Source organism: Pezoporus wallicus, unplaced genomic scaffold (genome assembly GCF_028554395.1).
Source record: "Pezoporus wallicus isolate ANWC-B61680 ecotype Strahan unplaced genomic scaffold, APGP_CSIRO_Pwel_v1 contig_11693, whole genome shotgun sequence".
NCBI classification, from domain to species: Eukaryota; Metazoa; Chordata; class Aves; order Psittaciformes; family Psittacidae; genus Pezoporus; species Pezoporus wallicus.
The window spans coordinates 609,568-636,898 of record NW_026642504.1 but is presented as its reverse complement, the minus strand read 5'-3'; the positions used below and the strand labels follow the sequence as shown (position 1 = coordinate 636,898).

At 46.0% G+C, this 27,331-nt stretch overlaps 2 protein-coding genes across 2 annotated transcripts; one reads left to right on the top strand and one right to left on the bottom strand.

Moving 5' to 3' along the window:
• Positions 1 to 1,807: 1,807 nt before the first annotated feature.
• Positions 1,808 to 7,039, bottom strand: KIAA2013 (KIAA2013 ortholog). Its single transcript, XM_057430765.1, has 2 exons — positions 6,006 to 7,039; positions 1,808 to 5,016 (listed from the first exon to the last, which is right to left on the bottom strand). Exons 1-2 carry the CDS (start codon positions 6,988 to 6,990, stop codon positions 4,157 to 4,159), a joined length of 1,845 nt encoding a protein of 614 aa, XP_057286748.1. The 5' UTR covers positions 6,991 to 7,039; the 3' UTR covers positions 1,808 to 4,156.
• A 2,597-nt stretch (positions 7,040 to 9,636) lies between these two features.
• PLOD1 (procollagen-lysine,2-oxoglutarate 5-dioxygenase 1) lies at positions 9,637 to 27,134 on the top strand. The gene is made up of 19 exons (XM_057430796.1): positions 9,637 to 9,879; positions 14,571 to 14,662; positions 15,123 to 15,259; positions 16,470 to 16,633; positions 17,139 to 17,251; positions 18,938 to 19,001; positions 20,103 to 20,200; positions 20,531 to 20,632; positions 20,737 to 20,868; positions 21,621 to 21,742; positions 21,929 to 22,033; positions 22,466 to 22,591; positions 23,415 to 23,556; positions 24,062 to 24,175; positions 24,460 to 24,525; positions 24,890 to 24,994; positions 25,421 to 25,567; positions 25,864 to 25,989; positions 26,260 to 27,134. Exons 1-19 carry the CDS (start codon positions 9,798 to 9,800, stop codon positions 26,413 to 26,415), a joined length of 2,193 nt encoding a protein of 730 aa, XP_057286779.1. The 5' UTR covers positions 9,637 to 9,797; the 3' UTR covers positions 26,416 to 27,134.
• Positions 27,135 to 27,331: the final 197 nt, after the last annotated feature.

The window sequence follows — 27,331 nt, the reverse complement described above, 5'->3', positions numbered from 1 at the left end:
TTTCTTCTTTATTCCTACTATGGATATTTTCCATTCTCTGACATGTTTCCATCCACCTGCCCTTCACCTGAAAAACTGTTCCTATTTATAAACTAAACATCTCTATAGCATAAACCAAGTCACACGTTAGAATGGAACCAAGTCTCACAATGCCAGTCTTGTAACCGGAGTTGCATTGTACATACAGACCAAACTAGAGGTTTTGAAGAAGCTGAAATTAATCTACTGTCTAATGTCAGCATTAATAAGCAGCAAACCCCCTGATTTTCATAGCTGCCATTCCACAGTAGGTACTGATTTGGATGGAAGACGCCTGGAGCACACATGTGGAAGACAGAAATATATAATGCGTTGCTGCTTTGTCTGCTTCTCAAGAACGTATTATCCTACCCAAACAATAGCACTTGAGAAAGCTGCATTCTGAATTTCAAATGGAATCAGCCAAAGTCTGTTCTGGCATCTTGTAGTTATTATCTGACAAAAAGCATAAATCAGGATGAGCTGAGTGCAGAACTGAGATTCTGAATTCTTTTTCTTCATGAATTAGTTGGCTTTCTTCTTAATGTTTGAATTTAACCATAGCACACTTTTCAGTTTAACTTTCATGATCACTTTGAGTATCACCTAAAAATGAAGTCTAAATTTTGGATGTTCAGTTACTATTTCAGCTTTCCTGTTTTATGGATGTGCTTGTAAACATGGAATTTTGTTTAGATGTTAAACATTTCTGCAATTTCACAAACACAACCTTCTGCTTTTTTGCACACTGTAAGTACAGAAACCATATTTGGTTTTCCCCTTTGCAAAGGAAATCTGACACAGTTATTATCTGGGGAACGCTCATCAGAATCATAATGTACGTAATGTAAAACACCCTGAAAGCTTTTTGCCATTTTTGTTCCACTCCTGCTTTATGTAACAATTGCTTATCCATCTTTTCCAGGCCTCGTCTAAACAGGCTAAAGGATCTTTCTTGGACTCGGTGGCCATCATACTGTTGGCAGTTCTGAGTGAGCATCAAAAGCCTCAGCCTCCAGCTGATACCGTGGTGGCTTGGAAACAGCACCCTGAAGCTCTTATCATTTTCATGCCAGATGTTTCACAGAGACTAAGCAGCTCATGGAACTCCAGTAAGAAAGAGCAGGAACTTCTGGTATGTTCTGTTAAAGCCTAATAGTCAATAACTCTTTCAATACACAGTGTACTTAGTGTACGATTTATAACGTAATCTATTGCCTTGTATCTTCAGTCTGTTCCCTTGTATGGAAGTAACTATGCTTAAACAATTTAAGTGGAATGGTCTGCAGGTAAGTAACAGACACTGAAATCTGCTTTTCATGTGAAACTAGACAGCAACCTATATACAAATTCAAAGTTAAATCCTGCTGTAGCTTATCACTGGGAGCACCAGATGTGCCAAATTCATTCCTTGCTGGATGGACATTAAATCTGCTGCTTGGCTGTTCCCTGGATTCGTTTCTGTGTTCCTTAAACTACAGGCTGGCCTGCACACCTCAAGATAGAACGAGGTTATACAGAGCCAGGGCAATGGAGATTAGCACCCCCCTGCATCTTTCTGTCTTATTGTGCTTTCCACATTGTCAGTCCCCACCCTAAATTCATTTATGTTAATATTTTCCACACTGTATTTGCTTTTGATCCAAGCACTTTTGTCGTCAGTACTGTCCCCAGATGTAACATAAGGCTCTGCTTGTTTTAACTGGGTGGGAGGAAGGGGAGAAGGGAACAGAGACTGGAAAAATACCCCAACAACAACAAACCAACCAAAAAGAAAACCCAACCACAGTTCAGTGATCAGATTAGACTGACAGATCTTTATTTAGAAACAACAGCTTTGGTATTTTAAAACCAAAAGACCTTTAAATCAGTAGAAAGTGGGATGTGGTGTCCCCCCTCCCCGCAGCCCAAACAAACCAATGCACAAAGCCTCAGTATGCTTAGAACAGGAAACCTGCAGATCAGGATTTCCAAGTGTAAAGCCAGAAAACAATTTCATTCAATTGGTTTTGCACTCTACAGTCAAAAAGGCTGAAAAACCTGTTACCAGCACTTGGATATCTACAGTTCAGTTGACTGACTTGTTACTGAAGTGGATTTTATTAACATCCTCCCACCTCCCCAGCAATAAGTTAAGAAATGGATACCAGAAAGGAAGTTGCACTGAAGTTTTCTAGTTGTTAACTCTGTGAAGGGAATCATCACTCTTTATTTTCCTGTAAAATTAAGAAACAAAATCAAAAGATCCAAAGGACTCGGTGCATCTTCAAGTATTTTCACCAAATGCATTTCTCTTGGGGAACGGAAAAAGCTTACAAGGAAAAAGAAACATCTGTTACACAAGCTTCTGGGATAAACTCTTGAATAACCACACCTTCCAAGTCTCAGGTTCCTCCCTTAACAAGGCACAAAGGGATTGTTGCTTTCAAAAGGTCCTTGTTCTCAGCTGCAAAACTGTCAGGTGTCTGTGCAAATGGAGGCGGAAAGCAGGACTAAGTTCACTTGGACACTGGGATGCTCCCATTCAATTAATGAACAGGGTCTTATTTCACCACCCCATTCATCTTGCTTACTGCTGTAGAGAGCTGAGCTTCAGCTGAAGCCTTCCCCTTCACCCCTGCTTCTGGAATCAAGATCTACATCATCTTTGTTTTAAGACGGTCCAATTCAGACGAGGCAACAGCCGTGTGTGCTGTGCACTGCAAAGCAGTGTCGAGAGGGAAGAGGTGTTACATCAGCCCTGGTGTGTAGCTGAGAAGCTTCCCGGCCTTTCAGAGAACAGTGTCAGGGACAGTTACCTGCAGTAATGGTTAACAAGTCACTTTGTAAAGGCAGAAGGCAAGTCTGTGTATGACAAAGGCAACCAGATAGACAGCAGTGAAAAAAAGACATCAATTCAAGGACACATTTTGGGATGCATGGCAGGGCACAGCTGAATACACAATAACTGGAATTACTTCCTGACCACTTCTTCCTCTTGCATTAAGGTTTTGATCATGATCACAGGCTTATAAATGCAGTTGTACTTGATATACATACCTACCCTACCTCTTCCTAGGTTTGTCTAGCCACAAGCCTCTTCCTTTCTCAGTCTTTCAATGGGTGATATGTGTTCAGACATGCTTGGAGTCTGGCCTGATCTCCAGTGTTCAACATTATAAAGCCAGTTAGCTGAGAGGAGCCAGCTCACATTAAAACACCCCTTTACGTACCGACAGTCAAGTTTAGTTCAGTACCTTCTGTCCAACTTTAGCTATCAAAACTGAATCTGCTTTTAGAATTTGGAAAAACCAGGGCAATCTAAAGCAAGACTTTTTCTCTGACAGCTCTAGTTAATTTTTTTGGAGCAGAATTCACCATCTATTGTCTATTCTGTGCTAAGTTTTTACTAGCAACTAAGTTTTCTAAGGCAACTCAAACCAAGAATTTCCAATTCTTTACACCAAAAGGAGATGCAGTAGAGCTTCAAGTCAGAACCTCAAACTCACACTAAAAAGCACTCAGTACTCTTCTTAACACAGCTACGTATTTCATCTGAATGGGAGAAATGCTAACTCAGCACCTTCCCAAAATGATGGTGGTAAATGCGGTTTGATGGCGGACTTCACAGTGTCTGTGAATCTGGGAACATTTACCAGGAGTCCCAACAAGTCAGCACTTTCACCCAAGAACACCAGCTTGTGTCTGTGCTCTTGTATGACACTTCACACATTCAAACCAGGCAGAAAAGCCTGCACGTCTCCCACACAGTAGTAAAGACAAGTATAGCAGCTCTCTTGCAAGCACTCCTGTACTGCATAACAAGAAACATCATCTCATGACACAGCTGCAACTGTTGGCTTAAAAACAAGCAATGTCCCACACTGATGTATGGAAAAAGGACAAAAAAAGCTGTGTCTGTCTTGATCTGCAGCCTTACAAATGTTTAAGAAGGACAGTGGAGATCTCTTTTCTAATGTTTGTGAGCTCTACCGCTCTAATCCCTGCCCTAATCTTACTTCTTGCAAGAAGAGGTCACAGATCACTTGTTGCAATAGAGATTGAAAATCCTCACAGTCCAAGACAGAACCTCCCTAGGCACAGCTGACAGAGAATCAGGTGGACAACACTCAGTGGACAGCAGCCAAAAGCAGCAGCCTTATACCTTACTCCTGAAGAGTGGCTTGGCTCCTGGCCCGCAATATTCGTTGTAGATGAGTTTGAACAGAAACAAGTGAAACAATGTGATTAAGGAGGCCACACTGAACCAGAAAAGGAAGGGTAAGCCTGGGTATTGCTTGGCCATGTGTTCCTCATGAGCCAGAATAGCTTTTAGATGGAGTGTGTGTCTCAGGTCCTGCAAGTGGATCAGATCTGTCGATATATAAAGCAGTGGTGTGATGGGTTGAGTCACCATAACGGGGAACGTGTGGCCTCTTGCCTCTGAGGTCAGCTCCACAGGCTCATTCATACAGCCTGCCTCACACGCATACAGTTTCACTGGCTTGTCCTGGAATTTCACAGACACGTGCAAGAAGGGCTTTCCTTCAGAATCCAACAGAACAGCTAGATTAATGAAGTCCTTATTGTAATGGATCCCACGTAAGGAATAGCTGTTATGAAGTACATCGGGGTCAGCCTGAAACTGAAGATGGTTTTCTGTGAACTGCAGCCCCCCAAAACTAAGCACCATTCCCTGCATAAGTCCATGGACACCAGCTGCCACGAGACCCTTGCATCCTCGTTTCTGGAGAGTGAGCTTCCACAGGTCTGAGAGCTGCAAGACCTGGGTGACGCTGGTCAGCTTTGCTGGCCACAGGTTCTCTGCGTGCATGGTTGCGTGGCCACTGAAGCAGTGGTCAGCATAGTTCAAGCTGGCTTCCATTTTCTCTCTGTCCTCACCACTGATGAGTGGATCCAGCAGAGGAGCTGGCATGCTCGACAGCACGTAGTAGAGGGTCATGTTAACAGTCTCACTGGATGGTGTATGCGCATCTGTGATCTTTCTCATTTCAACCCCTGTAGTAAAAGAAAACAGCCACAAGTCACAGGATCACACATGAGTATGACATTAACTAGGAGAAAAAGAAAATCAGACGTGCACCTTGCTCAACACACAGGGGTTCTTTATAATCACAGAATGGTTTGGGTTGGAAAGGACCTTAAGCTCATCCAGTTCCAACCCCCCTGCCATGGCCAGGGACACCTCACACTAAACCATGGCACCCAAGGCTCTGTTTAACATGGCCTTGAACACCACCAGGGATGGAGCATTCACAACTCCCCTGGGCAACCCATTCCAGTGCCTCACCACCCTTACAGTAAAGAACTTCCTCCTTATATCCAATCAAAACTTCCCCTGTTCAAATTTGAACCCGTTACCCCTTGTCCTATCACTACAGTCCCTAATGTCTAATAAATAATGTCTAAGAAACCTTTGTCTACGACACACTGAAGTGAAACATTTCCTTTTATTTTCCTAAGATGCTTTCTCTGCTGCTTGGAGTTTGAAAGCCAAGCTCTCACTAAAGGCAAAGGCAGTTTGATAAACAGATGCCTTATGGAGCTGTCACCGTAACTGTACAAGAATGACCCATCAAAGGAACATCTATCTTTATACTAGCTAGCTATAAACCAGCAAGTCCTACGTTAGTTGGGCAGCTATTCCGTTATGCAAGGCCACTACAATGAACAAATCTGTCTTTTATACTGCCACTGTTTCCAACCAGCATTCTGGGCACATCAGTAAAGTTCCTGAAGATGTGAAAGCCAGCACATCCAAATTAGGATTAGAAATGTTCTTCTCTAACTTTCTTTACGATGTAGGGAATGTCTTCTGTAAAGTATGGGTTCCAAATTAGGAGTGCTATTTTATTATCCCACAACTTGCATCAAGAGAAACCTGTCAGGAAGAGCAGAGCCTCTGGAGACTGTACAGTAACCAGTCTCTGAGCTTTCAGCTGCCGTCTAAAGCAACCTCTAAGTAAGTTAAGTATCACTTTCCTTACCTGAAATAAACAGGTCAGACCAGGTCTGTTGGTGCTCCTGGAAAAGATCTTCCACCCCCATCTGCATCACCTCCAGCATCTCTTTCTTGGCCGACTCCCTCAGCTTGCTGAAGGTCTCCTCCAGCCTGGAGACCTCGATGGGCTCTGAGGTGTACACCACCGAGAGCACGGTTTCATCAAAGTGGGATTTGGGTGCAACCTGCACCCGGCTCACGAGCTTCTTGGCAGCCACCACCATAAGCACCACCTTGGGGCTCCCGGGCAGCAGCAGGCGACCGGAGGAGAGCAGGAACTGCCGCTCCTCCGCCTTCTCCAGGCTGGTGGCGAAGCGGCTGCCCAGCGACGGGGCAGAAGCCGGGGCCGAGGCCTCGAAGGCAGCCACCCTCTCGGTGGGGTTGGCAATGCGGATGCGCTGCAGGTAGAGGTGCGGCCGGCTCCGGTGGGCCACCACCTCCTCCCGCACCGTCACGCAGTCCCCGGCGCCCGACCCGGGCCCTGTCTGGACGCACCGCACCCGCCGCACGGCGCCGTCCCGCAGCGCCGCCAGCGCCGCCCGCGCTTCGCCGCGGCCCCCCAGCGCCCTCAGCCGCACCAGCGCCGGATACTCGGTGGCGAGCGCCGGGCCACCGCCGGACCCCGCCGCCGACACCCAGAGGCGGCCGGCGGCCACGTCCAGCAGCAGGAAGCCGTTACCCGCCAGCGCCAGACCCGGCCCCGTCCCCGGCCCGTCCTCCCCCACCGCCTCCTCCGGCAGCGGCAGCGCATCGCCGCGCTCGGCCTGCGCCCGCCAGGAGCCCGTGGCCGCCTGCAGGCAGAGAGCGGCGGCACCGCGGGGCTCGGCCCCCCGCCCTGCGCCCCGCCGCGCCCGCGCCGCGCCCAGGTACCAGTAGGCGACGAGCAGCAGCGCCAGGAGCAGCAGCAGCCGCCGCGCCCAGCTGCTGGAGAGCAGCCCCGGCAGCCCCTTCAGCCGCTGCTGCAGCCACATGGGCGGCGGCGGCGGGGCGAAGCGGGGGCCCCGGCCCGCGGCCTCGGTGTTACCCCCGCCGCCACTCCCCGGCCCCGATCCCGCCGCGGCGCGGAGACCCTCACGCCGCCATCGCCGCCGCGCCGTGCGGCAGATCCGCCGCGGTTTGCGGCGCTTTGCGACAGAGCCGTCGCACCGCCCCCTCAGAAGGCGCTTGGCAGAAGGCCCTGGCCCGCCTCGACGCCGCGGAGCCGGGACTCATCGCATAGCTCCGTACCCCTTCCCATGGCTCCGTACCCCCTCCCGGGGCTCCTCCTCTGGCTCCGAGCCCCCTCCCGTGGCTCCGAGCCCCCTCCCATGGCTCCGAGCCCCCTCCCATGGTTCTGGGCCCACTGCCCGGCGCTGTCTGTAATTCCAGTGGCAATTTACTCCCGCGATCACAGCAGGGCCCCGTGTGGGAAGGCAAGTTGTATTCCATCCAACCTCATTCCGCTGCGCAGTAAACAGAAGTTGATGATGTGACTGGGACGTGCACAGCAAGCAGCGAGGAGCTTGGTCCCCCAGTGCAGCTCTCAACAGACAGGAGCAGGCCATAGAGAAACACAGTGAGTTCCAACGAAGTGTGACATTCCTGACCAGAGCCAGTGAGCCAGCTGAGTGCAGGGGCTCGGAGGAGGAACCTTCTGAACTAATTCCTGCAAATGGGCTGTTTGATGTGTGAGGGGGCACTGGAAGCTGTGAGCATCTGTAAGAACACTGGGTCAGACCCCATCCCTTGCACGGTTCAGGAGGGCTGGAGTGCCTTCAGAAGGTCTCGTGTGTGCCGAGGCTGTGTTCAAAGCCGAGCTCTGATCCTTTCCGGTTCTGAGGAAGTTGCTGCTCTGCTTGGAGCACGTGTTGCACGTACTCATTGGAACATCTGCACTGGCAGCTGCCTCTGCTTAAAAAGACAGGCAGCCAATTCCAGCTGGAGAGCACAAAGCAGTACAAACATAGAAACAGGGGAAGAAAATGGGCTTGCTGGCTTGGCTTGGCTGCAGAACGCAAACAGAGCTGTCACATAGGGACGGGCTGAGTGCAGCGGTATAAATGATGCATTCATGATTTTTGGTGTGCAAAACCCCCTTTTGTTTTAGAATGGAGACATTTAACTTCATTAAAATGAGAAACTTGCCATTTTTACAATTCTAGATTGAGTCGCAGAAGCCAGCCTGAGATTTGAGGGGCTGAACACTTTTGATGGGGCTCCTGGCTTAAAGTGTTGAGCAGGGGCTTTGTCTGGGCCTGCAAAGTGCTGGAGGAATCTTAATTAAATCTCTTTTTTCTTTAGGGAGAATGGCAGCTTTGCAAAAGAAAGTTTCCTTTATCATTGTCTTAGGGAGAACCGATATTTCCTTGGATTATTGCCTGTAGTGCATCGTTGGATCATGAGGACTATTCTGTTTGCCTGGTAATTATGAGGGAATCCCTGCTTTGGACAAGGGAATGGAAACAAAAGTGGTTTGAATACACTCAAAAATTTTCTCAGTGAACAAAACAACAGTAATGGTATTACTATTACCAGGTAATAGTTAGCTCAGTGCATCTGCCACACCATTGCCCAACACAAGTCCTTTTCCATGCCTCTGCTAAACTCCCCAGTGCTGCTCCTTTCACACCTTCCTGTTGTGGTGTGTGCTGCATGGCTTGAGTTCAGGCATGGCTGAGGACACAATAATGGCTTCAGCATTACACCAGAGCATTGCTTTCCATCTGCGTGATGTCTCACAGAGCACTGTGGCGTTTATACAGACTCTGTTATTCTGGAGGTCTTTGCAGACAAGCAAATATTGTTCACACCTTACAAGAGACAACATAAGTAATCTCTGAATGTTGCTTTCAGTAATGGAAGCAAAGTTTGGTTTAATTACACACAGTGCCTAACAAAATGGCACTGTTGCTTTCAGGTGTTCGCTCCAGTAGAAATAACATGTTGCTCAAGGCCTCAGCTGAGGTGTATGTCAGTGGTAGCTCCTCATCTGGTGTTCTGCAGATTCACTGACCCTAAAGCCATTATTTTGTGTGTGTGTAATTTTATGATGGTTTATTTTGCCTATTCTCAAAGTTAGCCAGAATAAACTAGGAAAAGATGCATGGCTAAGTGAGCAGGGCTAGAGCAAGAAAACCCAGCACAGGTAATTGTAAGCCTTAAAGACGTCTGTATGACCAGTTAGTATGGGAAAGACCAGAGCAGGTTTTGTGTTTGCCAGGGAAGTACATGAGGAGAGATGACAGCTGGCAAGAAAGTGTTTAATCAGATTCCAGAGCTGCACATAAGCCATTTAGCTGGTTTGCCTTTTTTCACAGTTGATCGTGTCAACCAGCTGCGGCACTAATTGCAGCTGGCCAGAAAGTGACCCCCTTCCTCCTACACAGGCTCCGTTTGCTTCATCACAGAATCATGCTAACAATGCTGCTTTCCTCCTCCGCACACCCACGGCCGGTGCCCGCCGGCAGCAAGGCTGGATCCTGACCCAAGGTAAAGTTGCTGCAGCGCCGGGATCAACCCTCACGAACTTCGCGTCCCTGCGGAAGGAACCGGATCCTTCGCACAAGCCCTGGAGCTTCTCTCTCCCGGCCCGGCCCCTGCCGCTTCCCCGCCTTTCCCGGGAGGAGGAGCCCCTGCCTCCCGCTTCCTCCGCCCGTCCCCGCCGGGCGGGTCTGGTGCGTGGCACAAGCTCAGCAGCCCCGGAGCTTTCTAGAGCTGCCTTGTGCCAGGTCCGTCCCGCAGGCAGCGCCTCCGGTCGGTACCGGCTCCCGGGCTGGAATCCGGGCGGGAATTCGGCTCCATGGGGCCTCCGGCGGTGCTGCTGCTTTGGATGGTGCTGGCGCTGCTCGGAGCGGGGGGCGGCGATGCCTCTCCGCAGGAAGGTAAGGGGGGGTTCGCTCCGGGGCCGAGGGTGGGGACCGGCAGCTCGGGTGCCAGCACCGGCCTCTGCGCCCCGGTCCAGCTCGGAGGCAGTGCCTGAGAAAGAGCGTCCGCCGCGGGGTCTGAGCCCCTGAGTGGCATCTGGAGCTGCTGCCGGGTTCTGAGGCAGGGCACGGCGTGGACGCCTTCTGCACATGCTTCCTTAGCGCCTCAGTTACTCGCAGCTCCGGGTTGTGTGAGAGCAGCCTTGGACACCGTCTCATCCCAGTAAAGTACTTTGCAGTCCCCTGGGCTGCATCCCACTTGGGTCAGCCCTTCTGCTGTTGAACTTCCACAGTTCAAGAATTGGGTAACAGAGAGCATTTGATCCTGGTCTGGCCACACAGTGACCTGGGATCCAGGATGCTCCTAAAATAACTCAGAAGTCTATCTCCATATAAACAGTGGGTAGATGCTCTGAAGAGTAGCTAGGGGAACAGTGGAGGATTAGGGCAGCTGCAGGATGTCAGCCAGGCTGACAAAGGTTCATGTGCTGTTGCTCTGCCAAGAAGTTTGGATCATTATCTCTGTCTTCATTAGAGAAGTGACAGTTAAAAGGAGATTTCATCTTGTTACCTAGAATATTTCCCTTCACAATATGTGATTCAGGTATAGTTACCTTTGTTATATATATTATCTAATAATAATACAGTTAATGTGTATCTGGGGGGTGTTGGAAAAGGAGTTCTTTAACTATAGTGGCTTAAGTAAAACAAAACCATTTCAGTATTTAGGATATCTATTAAACAGATACAAGTAAGAAATTAACCTCTCTGTGCTATCCTGCTTTCCTTACACACCCCGAGTCTTCCATGTTTTTAGTGAGGCTTTATAGCAAACTAGAGATAAAAACCTGGGTGCTGGGAAAAGAGCATGAGACCTGTTGGTTAGGAAGAGGGATTTGGAATTAACTGGTTTCTGGCATGGCTTAAAGAAGAAATGCCTTACCTTTTCTGTACCTCAGCTTCCCCAGAGTAATGTGAGAATGATGATATTCTCTCTCGTATGTTCTTTTAGATCTCTGCAAAAGCTCTGAGCATAACTGAATCTTAACTGACTCTTAAAAAAACCCAACCTTCAGTAAATGCGAATTTAATACAGAGATTATATTGTCCACTACTAAATTATGCAGCATTTTTTCTACTTGATCCCTGTATTAATGGTATTTTCTTGGACTCTGAACAGGAAGTGGCACAGTTTCCCAAAGCACAGCCTAGGGATAAATTCATTCCTTGTCCTAAAATGCAGCTGTGATTTCCCTGTAGAGTCAGAGCAGGATTAAGTAACTCTAAAATCTTCCGTTACTGTGCTCATTTTGTCACAGATTTTCACTTCCTATAAAAACTCTGATACTGATATTGGAGTCCCTGTTCCAGTGCTCTGTCCCTACAGGATCCCTTTCATCTATAGTATTCAAAACCCCTCACAAAAGTGATAAATGCCCTCTATTATCATTCTACAGATGGAAAAGATTATCGTTCTACAGAGGGATAGCAAGATTGGCTTCTCTTTGCATAGCAGAGCTAGGAGTACAGCCCAGCTCCCCTGCTTCCTAGTCCAATGTTTGCTTTGTTACCCACACTGTGTTTCTATTCTGCAGCCTTGCCAGTTCTACGACTTCTAATTGTCAGCCCAAGGAGTCTCTGGGCCCAGGAGGCCCAGCTTAACAAAACCATTTCTACGTCTCAGAAGTAACAGGGAGGCATAAAAGTGCTTTTGGAAGTTTTAAAATGCCTGACTCTGATACTGTAACTAAAAGGCTTTACTGCTCTGGCTCTCAAGTACCTGTCAGCTCTACCAGTGTTCAGCAACATCTTTGAGAAAGAGAAAAAAAGGGTTAAAGGAGGAGTGGAGGCAGCATAGCTCAGCTTGAGCTTCTAGTACTGGACTGAAGGAATGTCTCTTGGGATGGAAAGCTCTTGCTACTGCAGAGATTTCTCAAAACAGAAACTGAGCTTAATATGTCTCAGAGTCCTGCCCCCCCAGACCAGTAATGAAAAGGGAATCTGTAACTTGGAATTCTGCTGAGGGGGATCGTTGTCTCTGTGCTGGCTTTTCATGCTCCAGTGAGTTTACATGCGGCACACTAAAACTGTCTTCGAAACAGGACACCGCTTCCTGTTCATCCATGTGAGCCTTTAGCTCTCACCTCTCCTCCCACAGACTCCTGGCAGTCATATCATAAACAGTTGTTTGCTAACTTGGGGTGGTGGTATGAAAGTGAATTAGGGACCTATTTAATTTGAGGTGTCTGAGGATTCAGGCTGAAATAATTGTACAGTCAGGCTCTTTTTCTTTCTTGCCTTCTTTTGTCATTATCATATGCCTTCTCCTCTCTTTTCAGATACTAGAATTTGATACCTAGACAGATGCATTCCTTTCCAGCAAGTCCATATTTGCCCCCCTCTTTGTTGGCAGTATGAGCTTCAGCTTCTCAGAAACCATGAGCTCTGAGCTATCTAATAGAGCTGTCATGGTTTTGTGCATGCTGCTCTATGGCTAGAAACTTTAATGGCTTTAACATATTCCCTGAGGATATATATATTTTACTTATTTGTTTACACCCTCTGACTGGACAGGACGCAAGGAACTGGAGTGTGCTGGAGGAGCTGCACTGTGAATGCGCTTCATACCTCTGAGAGTCTGCCTTTAAAAACTGCAGGATTCATATTCTTTCATTTATCCTTTCTCTGTGTAAGTGTCTAACAAAATACACCTGTAGCTGACCGTCTGTTGACTGTTCCTAATCTCCTCTCTTTTTCTGATGCAGGTGATGGATTTTAGGAATTTCCTTGGGAATATCCTCTTTCTTCCTAACTTGGAGTCTTACACTTATTTTTCACTTTTGCTGCCTTTGCCAGGTCTATCCAGAACCTTCCTCTCTAAGATAGATTCATAGAATCATAGAATGGTTTGGGTTGGAAAGGACCTTAAGATCATCCAGTTCCAACCCCCTGCCATGGGCAGGGACACCTCACACTAAACCATGGCACCCAAGGCGTCATCCAACCTGGCCTTGAACGCTGCCAATAATGGAGCATTCACAACCTCCCTGGGCAACCCATTCCAGTGCCTCACGTCCCTAACAGGAAAGAATTTCTTCCTTATATACAATCTAAATCTGCCCTGCTGAATTTGAACCTGTTACCCCTTGTCCTTGTCAGGCAGAATATCAATTTGGGTACACTAGGAAGATGCATCTGGTGCATCCATTGAAAAAAAATCATTGTTCCAAAAGAAGTCTGCTCAAGCCAAGAAAATGTACTGTCAATTTTCCAGGTATTTTCTGATGTTAAAATCAGATGGCCAAGGTTTGCATTTAGGCACTGTTGCCAGAGCCTATACAATTTTCTACTTAAGCAAAACTGTTAAGATGACGTTTAGCATTTAATCATTACAATGAATAAATCAGAGCTTCCACATAAACAACATATTCCAGTGGTACTATAGAGAGACTTCTGAAAGAGAACTTCAGGATTTAGTGCTGTCATTTTTAAGGACCTGGAAATGAAAAGCAAGTTCATGTGGATGGAAGTTATGGTAGGATTAAATTCACATTAAATTCACATTTGTGTATGTATGAAAAAGGTCTGGAAAACACCTCGGGAATGCAGCAGAAAATTGGAACAGCCACGGAGAGGGAGTAAGAACATTTAGCTAATTTTGGTCTTCCCTACACTCAGTCAATGCTGAGTGACAAAAGAGCATCTCTGTGGGGAACAGGGAGCCAATTGCACTAAATGGGTACTTCCAAATGGGCATTTTGTAGTATGTCTGTATTTTACCTTCAGGTTTAATTCTTCATACTCTATGTGACAGAAGAGAATTGTAGCTCTCAATAGCAGGGAAAAAAACCACTTAGTACATTGTATTTTCTTTTTCTAGCTCATAACTCCGGCAATGAAATTGTATCTCTACATAATCTCTCATTTTATACCCAGGACCAAATTCTAATCTCTGCTGCAAAGGAACAGTCTTGCTTGTGCTGCAGTTAGCTTTGGGTTCTTCAATCAAACATTGAAATCTAAAAGCATCTTTGCCACATTCTGTCCCCTGTTGCAGTTCCTCCAATGAAACATTGGCTACATCCATTCTTTCTTTTTTCCTTCTGGGAATCTTTGGGTTGCTTGCAAGAAAGTCCAGGCAGCAGATAAGTAGGATTTGAATCTGGTTTTCTTCCTGAGGTTGAGGCTTTGGGCAGTGAGACCACCTACAGTGCTTAATATTGTTTAATATTGTACAGTATAGAGATAATCAGGTGAGGTGTAAGCAACGTGTTTGCTTCTCAGCAGGATATGGGAGCTCTACAGCTTGGCTACGCCTCTTTCCTGATTTCAAGTGAACATCTGCCAATGTCATATGGAACAGATGCAACCTGTGTCTGTCCTTCAACAGCAGTGACTCTTTGTGCAAAGGTTGAGACTCCTGGATTCTATTGCTGGATTTATGATCAACATAAAGAATATACTGGGAAAGTCACTTTGCTTCTCAGTGGTTGGATTTTGACTTCCCTTTGTCATGCCTGTCAAGTACCTCTAAGATTATTGATCCCTACTTTGGCTCAGTATTGATAGTAAAGCCTCTTCATCAGGTACAAAACAGCTGGTTGTGAAAACAAGTTGAATGTGTCTCTTGTGCTTTCTCCTATGTGCAGAAAACCTGCTGGTTCTTACTGTTGCCACCAAGCAGACCGAGGGATTCCAGCGTTTCAGAAGATCAGCCCAATTCTTCAACTACAAAGTCCAGGTGATGGCATCAGCCTTGGTGGTTGGTCAGAGGGAATTTTGAAGTGTGGAATGAATAAGACTTGGCCACAGAGTGGTTAAATAGAAGCCACAGAGTACTGTGACTGGGGCATTTCTGCCCAGTCTTTTGTTCTATCCTGAGTGAGATCCATAACTCCTGCTCAGGGGAGCCCTGTGGCACTTTTCCATTGCAGTGCCAAAACACACAGTACAGTTTGTGCTTCTGTCCCTGTTGCTGAGAGCACTTTGTTACTGTGCTACATGTTACTCTGTCCATCCCAGAGAAGGGTCCAAAGGCTAGTGAATATACCTGGTTCATCTCTTCTGATTCTGGAAGGCTTTTTGTTGGGATCTGCACTGGGAGTTGTCAGGATTAGTCACTTTGTGGGTTCCGGTTCTTTCCTGTGAGTCTTGCTGGGAAAACGACCTGTTTGGTAGACCCTGTGCTTGTCATTCTTTAGGTGCTGGGGCTGGATGAGGAGTGGAAGGGTGGAGATGACAAGAAGCCAGCAGGAGGTGGGCAGAAGGTCCGTCTCTTGAAGTCAGCTTTGAAGCAGTATGTGGATAAGGAAGACTTGATCATCCTTTTCATAGAGAGGTAATGGGCTGGAAAGTATTTGCCCTGAACTGAATCCTAAGGCTGTTTGGACAGGTTCTTACTCAGAAGAAATTTACTGTGAAGTAAATTGCTTTTGGAAGGTGAGCCCAGACCTCTGGGTTTTTTCCCCCCCTGAATTCTCTGCAGTTGCCTGAGAGTTGCTGAGAGCTGCATCCGTGGCAGCTGGGAAAGTCTGATCAGAATAGGCTGATTCCAACTCTGGCATAGAGTTGATAGCATTATACCTGTTTGTGCCGTGGTGGAATTTGGCTGCCTTTGTCTGCAAAGAAAGAACAAACAATTTCTGTGAATCCAGGCAGGCCTTTCCTACCAGAACTATTTGTTTTATAAGGTAAGGCAGGCTGCAACACAATCCTGGGAGCCAAGAGTTAGTCTGCCAGAGAAATGTGAAGAGGGAAAAGGACAGTTTGGAGTCTCAATGTCTTTTCATATGCCCAGCAACAGGGAGGGCTGGGATCTGTGTATCTGTTTCTAGCTCCCATGGCAGGGAGATGTCTTTTGCAGGTCTGAATATCTACGTGTGTTTAGAGAAGTTGGGATGATTAATCTCTGGAATGAGTAACTTTTTCACTCACCAAAATAAGTTTAAAGTATGCAGATCCTCTTGCAGAAAATGCAAGTCTCATTCTGGGAGCATTGTCTGGGAATTAGTTCTAACCAGAGACAGCAGCTGGAGAGCAACATCCAGTGATTGGCATCCAGCACAGGTTCCTCCTGAAGATTTGCAGGGAGCTCAGTGGAGAGTGGCAGGATGCTAGGAGATGTAAAAACACCTGTGGGTTTCTTTAATCTAGAAAGAAATGGCAGAGCAATTCTTCTCCCCATAGGTTGTTACACACAGGGAAGGCACCAGGGCTTCACGGTTCTAAAAGGGGGAAAAGCAAGAAGAGATCAGCATGTTTTTCAGCTTGGAAGGTTTGTTTTTATCATCAGTGAAAACTCTGTGAAAATAAGAATGGGCATAAGTTGCCCCAAGCCAGTTTGGAATCTTCTGCAGTGGAAAGTATCATCTTCCACTCTATGAATAAAATTGCACTTTAATTAGCTATAATTGTGACAAAAAATATAATACTGTGAGGCAGAACTAAAGTAAAGGGATTCCTAAAGAATTAGCTGTTTCTAGAAACTTATCTCACTGACATGTTTTTCTGACTCCATTCCTTTCTGTCCCTTTCTTGTCTCTCTTTAGCTATGATGTACTCTTTGCTTCGGGCCCCACAGAACTGCTGAAGAAGTTCAAACAAGCCAAGAGCAAGGTGGTCTTCTCAGCAGAAAACTACATCTACCCTGACAGAAAGCTGGAAGCCAAGTACCCTCAGGTGCGAGATGGAAAGCGCTTCTTGGGTTCTGGAGGTAAGACACAGAGTGTTCCTTTAGTTGAGAGCCACTCTCAGCTTCTTATTCCTTTAGAAGGGCTTTGGGAGAAGTAGCAAGTGACCAGGTGTGGGAAACATCTGTGTAGAAGATGATGCAGACTGAAGTCCTGTGCATATCTGGCTGTAATGGAAAGATTAACAACGCTCTTGTCTTTAACCTATGTAGTTATGAATTGCCTGTAGAGGATAGGAACCTGCTCCCTATCCCTTCTCCCTTTTCAGTGAGATGTGTCATTCAGGGTGGGGGTATCTGAGCTTTGCTGGTGGTGAAGGTGACAGGTTTGATTCTGGTGTCAGTCCGTGTTGGGAAGTGCAGTCTGTACACGCCTTTGCTGAAAGTTCATGTGTCTCTGCAGCAACACAGAGTGGATGAGACTTTGTGTGAAAGAAGTGAGAAGAGTGTGTGAAAGAATATGTATACAGGAGTACTTCCCTTTTATGGTTGTATGGGTTGAAACACCTCTTCCTGCTTATTCCCACAGGCTTCATAGGTTATGCTCCAAACCTGATGAAGCTTGTGGAGGAGTGGAAAGGACAGGACGATGACAGTGACCAGCTCTTCTATACAAACATCTTCTTGGATCCAGAAAAAAGAGTAGGTGTAATTAGATTTTGGGATGAGGAGGAGTTATCCGAGGAGCCTTGCTGTTAATCCTCTGTGCAGTATCCCTGTTGACAGTAAAAGAAGTAAATCACATACATACTGACTCTTAGTTACTGCTCTGGCATCCTTACATGGAAAAGGCCAGTAGTGTGTCTAGTCAGTTGTTTCCCTTCTGATAATTTGCATTCTAGACACAACCCCCTTGTTCTGTTAATAGAGGTTTAATCTTTAAACTTAAAATGTGACTGGGATGGTAAATGTCTTAAAACATGTTTTGCTGGAAACTCATGCCAGTATCTGTATGTGCTGATGTTTAAAGCTGTAGAGTGTGACAGAAATAACCAGCCTCCTCCCAGGGGATGTGAAACCCAGACTTGTTCCCTGCAGAGCATAGTGCTGACTTAGATGTATCCAGCCTAGCACTGAAGTAGCTTTTAGGTAAAGAGTCAGATGAGGCCTGAGTAGATTTGAGGTGATGAAGGGACAAAGGTTCACAGCCTTTTAGCCACTGTTGATGCACAGGATGGGGACTGTAGGTGTCACAGTGGGTAGCCCTGCTGGAACAGAGAGGCTGCACTGCCTTCAGCAAAACACCTCCAGATCCTGGCCATCAAAATCTACATCAGCCTTTGTAGCATGCCACGTAACATCATCCAGAAGCCTGGGAGGGACCCTGAAAGCAGCATTGCCATTCAGCACTGTGTGCTGCACTGGCCAAATCATCCAGCCCACAGGGTGATTCTGCTTCTGTTCTCCCTGCCCAGTTCTGCATGACGCAGCACAGTCTGTCCCTGAGGGACACCACAAATGCGTGAGAACTGAGAAGTCAAACTGTAAGAGTAAAGTCAGGAGGAAACATAAGAAATAGGAAATAGCTTTCAGACTGATGAGGGAAGGAGTTGCAAAGCTGGTAAATTCAGAACAGCTGCACTTTTCTGCTTCCCCTAATCTGAATATGGCCCTGTGGTATTTTGACAGGGACAGTTCCCTTGATGTTCTCATCTGCAGTTCTGGCCCTGTGCTGCATAAAGGCTGAGTAATTCCACTGACTTGGCATTCAGACAGCGGATGTTAGCACCCTGCTGTCCTTTCAAGTAATCAGTCTTAACAGATGCCTGGAGGGGCACTGAACTCTGCTAAGTCAGAGCTGAGTTTTAGTCTGAGAGAAATCCAGTCAGAGTGTCTTGTAGCAAGGGGTAAAAACAAAGTTTGCATACGCTGGCCTTGTGTCCTTACTGCGTTCTGGTTTGACATCAGTACCTGGGGCAACACTTGGGGTAACACTTGCCCTGTGGATAGATGGTGAGAAACTGTCTTCACAGCAGATGGTTTTGCTGTCTTGGCATTCCTGCATGTTATATGTAGGGTTTATATGACTGTCCTGCAAGGATACTTCATTAATATGCTGCATATTATTATTGGCACACCCACAAGAGCTCTAAAATACTTATTTGCATGGGTTTGCCTGATACGTTTAAATAGATGTAGAAAATGGCAAATTCTCCCAGATTGAAATGAAAATGAGGATTAGCCAGGAGTGTTTTAGGCTTCAGAGCCCGAGTATGGAAGTGATCAAGGGAATGCAATGTATCTTTGCTCAGCATAGGATCTCTTGCAAGTAAAGAATGGATGCCCACTTGTGTTCTAATTCAGGTTATTTATCTCATTCTTTTAAAGGAAAGTATCAACATCAGTCTAGACCAAAGAAGTCGGATCTTCCAAAACCTAAATGGAGCATTAGGTGAGATGGAAGAAGGAATCTTACTTCTCCTTGGAATGCAACTGCATGTTGACACCAGAAATAAAGTTGTGGCTGAAGGGATTAAATTTCAGGAATTCCTGTCTCTGCAGAATAAGCTTCAGTAAAAAGCCTCTGCCAGAATTCTGGGATGTATTTGCAATTCCACTGTGACCAGCTAGGTTCTTATTGCAATTGCCTCTTCACTTGGGGGAATGCAGGTCAGGTTTTCCATCTTGCACCTCCATACCATTTGGATCTCCAAGCATGTCAGATTGCATTAGCCTTGGGGATTAAAACTGGGAGGGATTTTCAGTGCAAGTGATAACACACAACCCTGCCTGGGGCTTGCCTGTCTTTCCGCTTCAGAGCTCTGTCTGGAATGGCATAGAAAGTGAGACACAGCCAGATACTGCCTGTGAGCACTTGCTGACCTGACCTGCTGATTAATTCATTTTTCTAGTCCTGGCAAAAGTGATTTACTTACTCTCCTGCCACTGCTGCCTGTTTTCAGTTCATAGTCATGCACCATTCCACCATAATTCCAGTCAGGTAACAAACTGTAATGACAGTAGTTTTTAGCTCCTGTACTCATGTACATACTGGAACTTGGCTCTGTGCTAGTCTGTTTTCCAATGGATTTTGTGTCTTGTGTTGGGGAGATGTCTTGGATGATCTCTGCCAGGAGGGTGGACTTCTCTGAGGGGTGAGAAAGAGATAACACATGCATAGAATCCTTAGGTGGGAAGGGCCTGAGTCCTCCCTGGCCATCAGTAGCTGTTCCTCACTGTAGAGTTTGTAAATGCCCGTGCTGAAAGACTGTATCAGTGTGGCTTTTGCTAATGCCCAGTATAAGGCATATGTGTCAGTCCAGCAAGCTGGATTTCTGTCCAACTTCCCAGCCATCCTCCTGTTACTTCACAGGATCACTCTGAACATTTTTCTCCTTTCTGGATGTGGTCTGTAGCCCTTAAACCACTGGTGCATGGTTATAAACATCCATGCTTTCATCCTTCAACAGTCATTCTGTAGAAACAAGGCACCCTGCTGCCAATTACCACTGAAAGCCTTCCTCTGATAACATGATGGCAATGTCCTTTCTAGATGAGGTGGTTCTGAAGTTTGAAAACTCACGAGTGAGAGCAAGAAACTTGTTATATGACACTCTGCCTGTGGTGATTCATGGAAATGGACCCACCAAGGTAAGTGGATATCCTGAGGGATTTGGTATATATTTGTTGCAAAGCGACCCTTTAGGCTCAAGTGTGTCAGGTCACTGTCTTCCCATATATTGACTTTCCTTTTATACATTTATGTTTGAAAAACAATAAGTGGTCCAGGTCTGTAGCACAAGATGGGTCTGGTTCAAAGGTTAGTGTGTAATTAGCCCCTCAGGCTGTCGTGCTTTTCAGATTCTTTAGTCCAAGGAAAGGGTAAATGAAGTTCTGATCAGACATGATCTTACATAGGGGGTGGATGCAAAGAAGCTCCCCTGTCCTGGAATGTCTAACATGGTAAATTGCCTTTTGCAGCTGCAGCTCAACTATCTGGGAAACTATGTTCCTCAAATATGGACATTTGAGACTGGCTGCACTGTGTGTGATGAAGGTCTGCGAAGCCTCACGGGGTTTAAGGTAAGGCTAATATCTATTCAAAGCTCTCAAGTCTTACAGTTACAATGGGATCTCCTGTGTCTGATGCGGTACATGAGCCAGCATTTCTCTTTCCATCAATGTAGGATGAGGCATTACCAATGATTCTGATTGGCATTTTCATCGAGCAGCCCACTCCGTTCCTTTCCCAGTTTTTCCTGAGGCTTCTTAACCTTCATTACCCAAAGCAACGAATCCAGCTCTTCATTCACAACCATGTAAGTAAAGTTGGCTTGTAAGAGTCTTAGCAAATGTGGGGAAAATGTGCTCCTGTACTCTAGGTACCTCTGCAACCTTTGGCTAGACTTCCAGACTCTGTAATCATAGAATCATAGAATAGTTAGGGTTGGAAAGGACCTTAAGATCATCTAGTACAAACCCCCCTGCCATGGGCAGGGACACCTCACACTAAACCATGGCACCCAAGGCTCTGTCCAACCTGGCCTGGAACACTGCCAGGGATGGAGCATTCACAACCTCCCTGGGCAACCCATTCCAGTGCCTCACCACCCTTACAGTAAAGAACTTCCTCCTTCTATCCAATCTAAACTTCCCCTGTTTCAGTTTGAACCCATTACCCCTTGTCCTATCACTACAGTCCCAAATGAAGAGTCCCTCCCCAGCATCCTTATAGGCCCGTTTCAGATACTGGAAGGCTGCTCTGAGGTCTCCATGCAGCCTTCTCTTCTCCAGGCTGAACAGCCCCAACTTTCTCAGCCTGTCTTCATAAGGGAGGTGCTCCAGTCCCCTGATCATCCTCGTGGCCTCCTCTGGACTTGTTCCAACAGTTCCATGTCCTTTTTATGTTGAGGACACCAGAATCCCAGTACTTATCTGCAGTGGCACCTATAAGATAGCTCCATCCAGCTGTAAAGATGTGGAAGTGGGAAGAGCTGTTGCTTGTCTGCTTTGGCATTTTTGAGAACAGGAGCCTGAGCCCATCTTTTTCCTTACTTTTCTTTTGGAATAGGAACAACATCACTTGATGCAGGTGGACTCTTTTGTTAAAGAGCATGGCAAAGAATACCTTGCTGTCAAAGTGATTGGGCCAGATGATGAGATGGAGAATGCTGAGGCACGTAACTTGGGCATGTAAGTGAAGAAGCCGTATGTGATGGCTGGCAGAGTCAGCCTGTGTCCACTCTAAGGCAGTCTGTTTCATCTGAGGATCATCACTGTCAAGTGGATGCTTCTCTTCTCTCAGTTACCCTTTCCTTTCAATGTTCTTGGCATTAATTCCCTATGTCCATTCTGACTCTTCTTGCTCTTTGTCTGTAGGGATTTGTGCAGAAAGGATCCTGGCTGTGACTATTACTTTAGCCTGGATGCTGAGATAGTTCTGAAGAACACAGAAACTCTAAGGATCCTGATTGAGCAGAACAAGTAGGTTCTTTGGTCTGAGCAATCCTTACTGGTCATCTTTCACATGGGGAATACAGTGAGCTCTTTTATCACTGTGATATGTAAAGCACTAGGAGAACTGTGTCAGAATATTAGACAAAACCTCTTCTTTAGTCTTTTTCTACAGTAGTTGTAATCCCTGGATTTTAGGCAGTGGGTGTAAATCATCTCTAGTTTTGTCTTTATATAGGTGCTAGAACAAATCAGATTCTAAAAGACCTACTGCAGGGTGCAGTAGGAGATTGTGACCGTATTTGCCCTTTCTTATGTGGGATTCTATTCCAACAGAGTTAACAGAAGCAGCAGCTCTGTAAGTGTGGGGGACCCTGACTCCTACAGTCCTGTGGATTGTAAATCTTTCCCTTTTTTTTCCCGTGGTAACATCTTGTCCTGCAATTCCTTTTGTGCTCACAGGCTGGTGATTGCCCCACTGGTAAGCCGTCATGAGAAGCTGTGGTCAAATTTCTGGGGAGCACTGAGCCCTGATGGGTACTATGCCCGCTCAGAAGATTACGTGGATGTTGTTCAAAGGCGGAGAGTGTGAGTATGCAAAGAGAGCTTCTTACTGGTGCAGTTCCTCAGATGTAAAACATTGCTGCATTTGAGGAACTTACATTGCTGCAGCACATTCTCCTCAAACTAGGTAATGTCAAAGAACCAGAGAGCACAACTATCTTTGTGTATAGGAAAGGAAAAGAAGTCTCTACTCCCATTTGGAAGTTGCTCTCTGTTCTCTCTTGGGTAGAGACAGGTACTTCAGGCAGATTTTCCTGTGATCAGAGTTAGGGTTTGCGAGTTCTGACTTGGCTGAAATCACTTCATCTTGCTCATGTCAGCTGTAGTTAGTGTGATCCTTAAAAATCCCATGAAGTGCTGTTTAATCTTTGTCAGATAGTCTTCGTAAAATACCACATGATCCTTGACTGGTATATTCACAAAACACAATTTTTTGCTCATTCCTATTTTTGAGGGCCCCTCTCTTTATTTTTTGGGCTATTATAGGTGTGAGAAATGCTGGAAATCAGCTTATGCACTTTTGGCTGCTTCACTGGTGTAAATCATTGGAGAAAAAAATGTTGATCTCTCTGGGAAGATTTTCAAGCCAGTCCCAGCAAAACCACACAATGTCAATTAATTGCTTTCACAGTGGACTAACATTTGTGCATCTTAAAAGCTCTGGGCAATATAAGTGATTTTTCCTGGAATGATAATCCCTGCTGGTATGGTTTCTCCCTGCTGTTCTGAGTTGGCTCGTTTAGGCAAGCCTGGCTGACACTGCAGTGCTGCCTGCCATCTTGGCCAGTCCAGCAGCTTCTGTCTTAGTGGTATTTCAAGCCTTGCTCTTCTATCCATGTGTTTTCAGTGGGCTTTGGAACGTTCCCTACATCAGCAGCGTTTACCTGGTTAAAGCCAAGGTTCTGCGATCGGAGCTTGACCAGGGAGATCTCTTCCACAGTGGCAAGCTGGATACTGACATGGCTTTCTGCCACAACGTTCGGAATCAGGTCAGTTGAGGAGAGAGAGGCTGCCAGGAGAGAGCTGCATGCCAGAGTGGAGGTGACAGGATTAAGTAGTTTCAAGGAATTCAGCTCTGTGGGGCATGGGACGGGGTGAACTGGCATTATTCAGTACTCTTCAGGCTTGGAATAGTGTGGGATTTCTGTCTTGCTGTGGAACTACAGAGAGCCAGGGACCACTAAATGTGGGTAACAGGTTTGTTCTTGGGCTTGTTGAGGACTGTTCTAAATGGGTTTGACAGAGTAAGAAGGAAGAACCTAATCTCACAGCAGGTGCTCCAAGCCTGGCTGACAAGAGGTACAGAAGTACTGCCTATAACCTTTCAAAGTTCCTCTTATCGAGGGTGGAGATCAAACTGAAGGCTCACAGGAGAAAGAATGCGTAAATGAACAGCTTGGGCAGAGCCGTCAGCATTGGAGAGCTGTCCAGTGCTTATGTTTCACAGTGGCTCACAGAAATGTGAGGTCTTGATTCTTTCCCTTTATCCTGCAGGGAGTCTTCATGTACCTGACCAATCGACATCAGTTTGGGCACATACTGTCCCTGGAGAATTATCAGACAACTCACCTCCACAATGACCTCTGGCAAATATTCAGCAATCCTGAGGTAAGAGAACCTGCATGCTCAGCTTAGCATGGCTTAGCAATGTGCCATGTGAAGATTTCGTGACCAGCTTCACCAATAAGGAAGGTCCAGGCTTTGTAGTAGAAATGTCTCTCAGGTGGGATGAGAAGAATAGTCATAGAAGTTAAAGAGAGCGTGTTTGTGTGATTCATAACATCTGGATTTTCAAAGCCTGTGAAATAATTGCTGCATTAGTGCCTGGCCTTTCATTGCCTCTTTAACCAGGCCCCACAGAAATGACTGGTTTGCTTATCTTTTAACTGCAGGACTGGAGGGAAAAGTACATCCATGAAAACTACACAGCAGCTCTGAAAGGGAAATTGGTAGAAATGGTAAGAAAACATCACTGTTATCCATCAGAATGGGAGATTAGCATCAGGACAATGCTGAAGACATTCCTGAGAATGACAGTCGTCACTACTGTCAGGAATAAGCAGTTCAGCACAACCTCATAGTCTTTCAAATCCAGACGAATCGTGACCTTGGAAGTATTTTTAGAGCCAAATCATTCTTCTAGAAGTACATCCAGCTCTCTTAAGTGGAAGTGGAGCACATATATCAGAAGATAAATTTCTATCCTCAATATTTTAGTTACTTTCCATTTAAACTGACTCAATCTGCAGTCAGTTTAGTTTTATTCCTTTTGCCTCAAGCACGTCCTTCTTTCTGTTATTCTCACCTGTCTGCTTTCTGCAGCCCTGCCCAGATGTTTACTGGTTCCCCATATTCACTGACATTGCCTGTGATGAGCTGGTGGAAGAAATGGAACATTATGGCCAGTGGTCCACAGGTGACAACACGGTAAGAAGAAGCAGGAGCTTTTTGATTTCTGGGTCACACCGTTGTTCGTGTGTATTGGATGGCAGCAGTGCCTCCTGTAGGAGGCTCTTAGATCTCACAGTTAAACCAGGAAACTGGAGGCGAAACCAGGAAACTGGAGGCGAAACAATTTTGTTCCTGATTGGGCTCTATGATTTTGCCCCTGTTCTTAAATGTGAATGAATTTTCCGGAGTCCTCTTTAGCATCCTCTGAAGTTACAGTTTTCAGCCCTTCTGATGGTATTTTTTTTTACCTTGGGTTGTAATTATTTCTTGAAATGAGTTGTTAATCCTGGAATTTCTGATCAATAAAACTCTTTCTTACTCGTAGTTACCAGAAACAAGTGCTTTTCTCTCCTGAAGTCCAAGGTTCCCATCCTTACGGATATTTTCATGATTCTGTTTCAGGACAGCAGAATACAAGGAGGATATGAGAATGTCCCAACTATTGACATACACATGAATCAGATTGGCTTTGAAAGAGAATGGTATAAGTTTCTTCTGGACTATATTGCACCCATCACAGAGAAACTGTACCCAGGATACTATACCAAGGTATGTGTGCCTTAGCATCAAAACTCGTGCTCAGATCAGCACCTCCTCTAGTTGCAACTTTGAAAAGACTGCTGGAATCCTTTGGCAGTATGCATACTATTTCCTAGTTGACCCTGAGTATGATGTAAGTAGATGCATCAGGAAATACATGATTTCCTAATGACATTCTCCTCCCTTATTGTTTCCTTTCTCTCCTAGCAGCAGGATGCACTTTATCACACCATACTCTGCAACTCAGTAGCCATGGACTATTGTAGCCCTGTAACCGATGTGCACTTTGTTCTTCCCTCCTACAGACTCAGTTTGAGCTGGCCTTTGTTGTTCGCTACAGACCTGACGAGCAGCCCTCTTTAGTGCCCCACCATGATGCTTCCACCTTTACCATTAACATTGCTTTGAACAAAGTTGGGATAGACTATGAGGTAAGTGTGTGCCAGTGTGTCAAGAATGCAGTACAACTTCTGGAGTGGTCCAGGCAGCTGGAAACGCTTTTCTTACCCACATCTGGCTTCTCCACACTAAGGATGCTGAGTAATAACTGTCTAGGGTAAAAAGATTCTTGAATGCATCAGGACATGGAAGATTCTCCAAGTACCTTCTCAGCTTTTCTGAAGGCTTCCAAGAAGGAGGCAGGGACTCTTTCCCTGAGGTGCTGATGTACCCAGCTGATGTGTCTCTTGTGTTTCCATCAGGGAGGAGGCTGCCGGTTCCTGCGCTACAATTGCTCCATTCGAGCTCCACGAAAAGGGTGGACCCTTATGCATCCGGGACGCCTGACCCACTACCATGAAGGTCTTCCAACCACCAAAGGAACCCGTTACATTGCAGTGTCCTTTCTTGACCCCTAGAGCCATGCTTCACAGGAAGGACCTTTCCCTGGCCCTGCTCACTGCTGACTTTGAGTGGAATCAGGGAATGCTGCTGAATGTTTCTAAGGCATTGATCAAAGCTATTTGGATATTGATTCTTAATGATATTTTAAGACTCCACTACTGGAAGATCTTCTTCTCTGATCCTGCAGGTGATATCTAGGAATATTGCTATAGAATTTGGAAGGAGATATTGTGCCTTCATTTTTGATTGTGCTCCTCATCCGCTCGCTCTTGGAAGTGCGATTTACTTGAACCTTCAGTGATTGGTTGGCTTTACAAAAATGCTTTCTTGGACTCGAAATCCAGCTTCTTGGAAGCAAGTCACGAGCTCTTTCTCCAGATAGCTGGAAACTCATTTTCATCCACGTATCCACATATGCGGGACTGGACATTAGACAGTAATTTCTGGATACTATTCCAAATATAAGCCAATCAGGGAGCAGACTCCAGGAGTCACAGCAGTTAAATGTCATACCAGATGAAACTCAGTAGTAAGAGCCTGAAAATCATCTGATTCCTTACCTCTGCAGTCCTTGGAAGCCTATCACAAAGTCCAAAGCAGTAGCAATACAGGTGCTTCTGGTTAGCTAAAGGAAGGTCCACTAATGATGCTTTACCTCTGGGATTAGACTGAAGAGATAAAAGGTTGCCTCCCTACCTTGTGTTACAGAGGCTGAAAGGAGCATGCATGCCCAGGCAGAATCAGTCCATGTTGGTATGGGTAGATAAAATCTGATGAAGGGAAGGCTGAGAACAACTGGATCAGTGCTGAAGGGTATCTGTTCTATCCCACATTGAGAGTGTCAGAAGCTCTCATCAATGCCTGGATAACAACCCAGTGGGCTTTGGTGGCCTCATTGAGTTCTCAGAGAGCGTTTTGATAATTTTCTTT

Excerpts from the sequence above, each read along its gene's own strand:
- KIAA2013 (XM_057430765.1), bottom strand. The coding sequence starts at position 6,990 with ATGTGGCTGCAGCAGCGGCTGAAGGGGCTGCCGGGGCTGCTCTCCAGC. Across the intron at positions 5,017-6,005 it reads GTCTGACCTGTTTATTTCAG|GGGTTGAAATGAGAAAGATC; the intron begins GTAAGGAAAGTG and ends CTTTTACTACAG.
- PLOD1 (XM_057430796.1), top strand. The coding sequence starts at position 9,798 with ATGGGGCCTCCGGCGGTGCTGCTGCTTTGGATGGTGCTGGCGCTGCTC. Across the intron at positions 20,869-21,620 it reads AGCTCTTCATTCACAACCAT|GAACAACATCACTTGATGCA; the intron begins GTAAGTAAAGTT and ends CTTTTGGAATAG. Across the intron at positions 24,176-24,459 it reads AAATATTCAGCAATCCTGAG|GACTGGAGGGAAAAGTACAT; the intron begins GTAAGAGAACCT and ends TTTTAACTGCAG.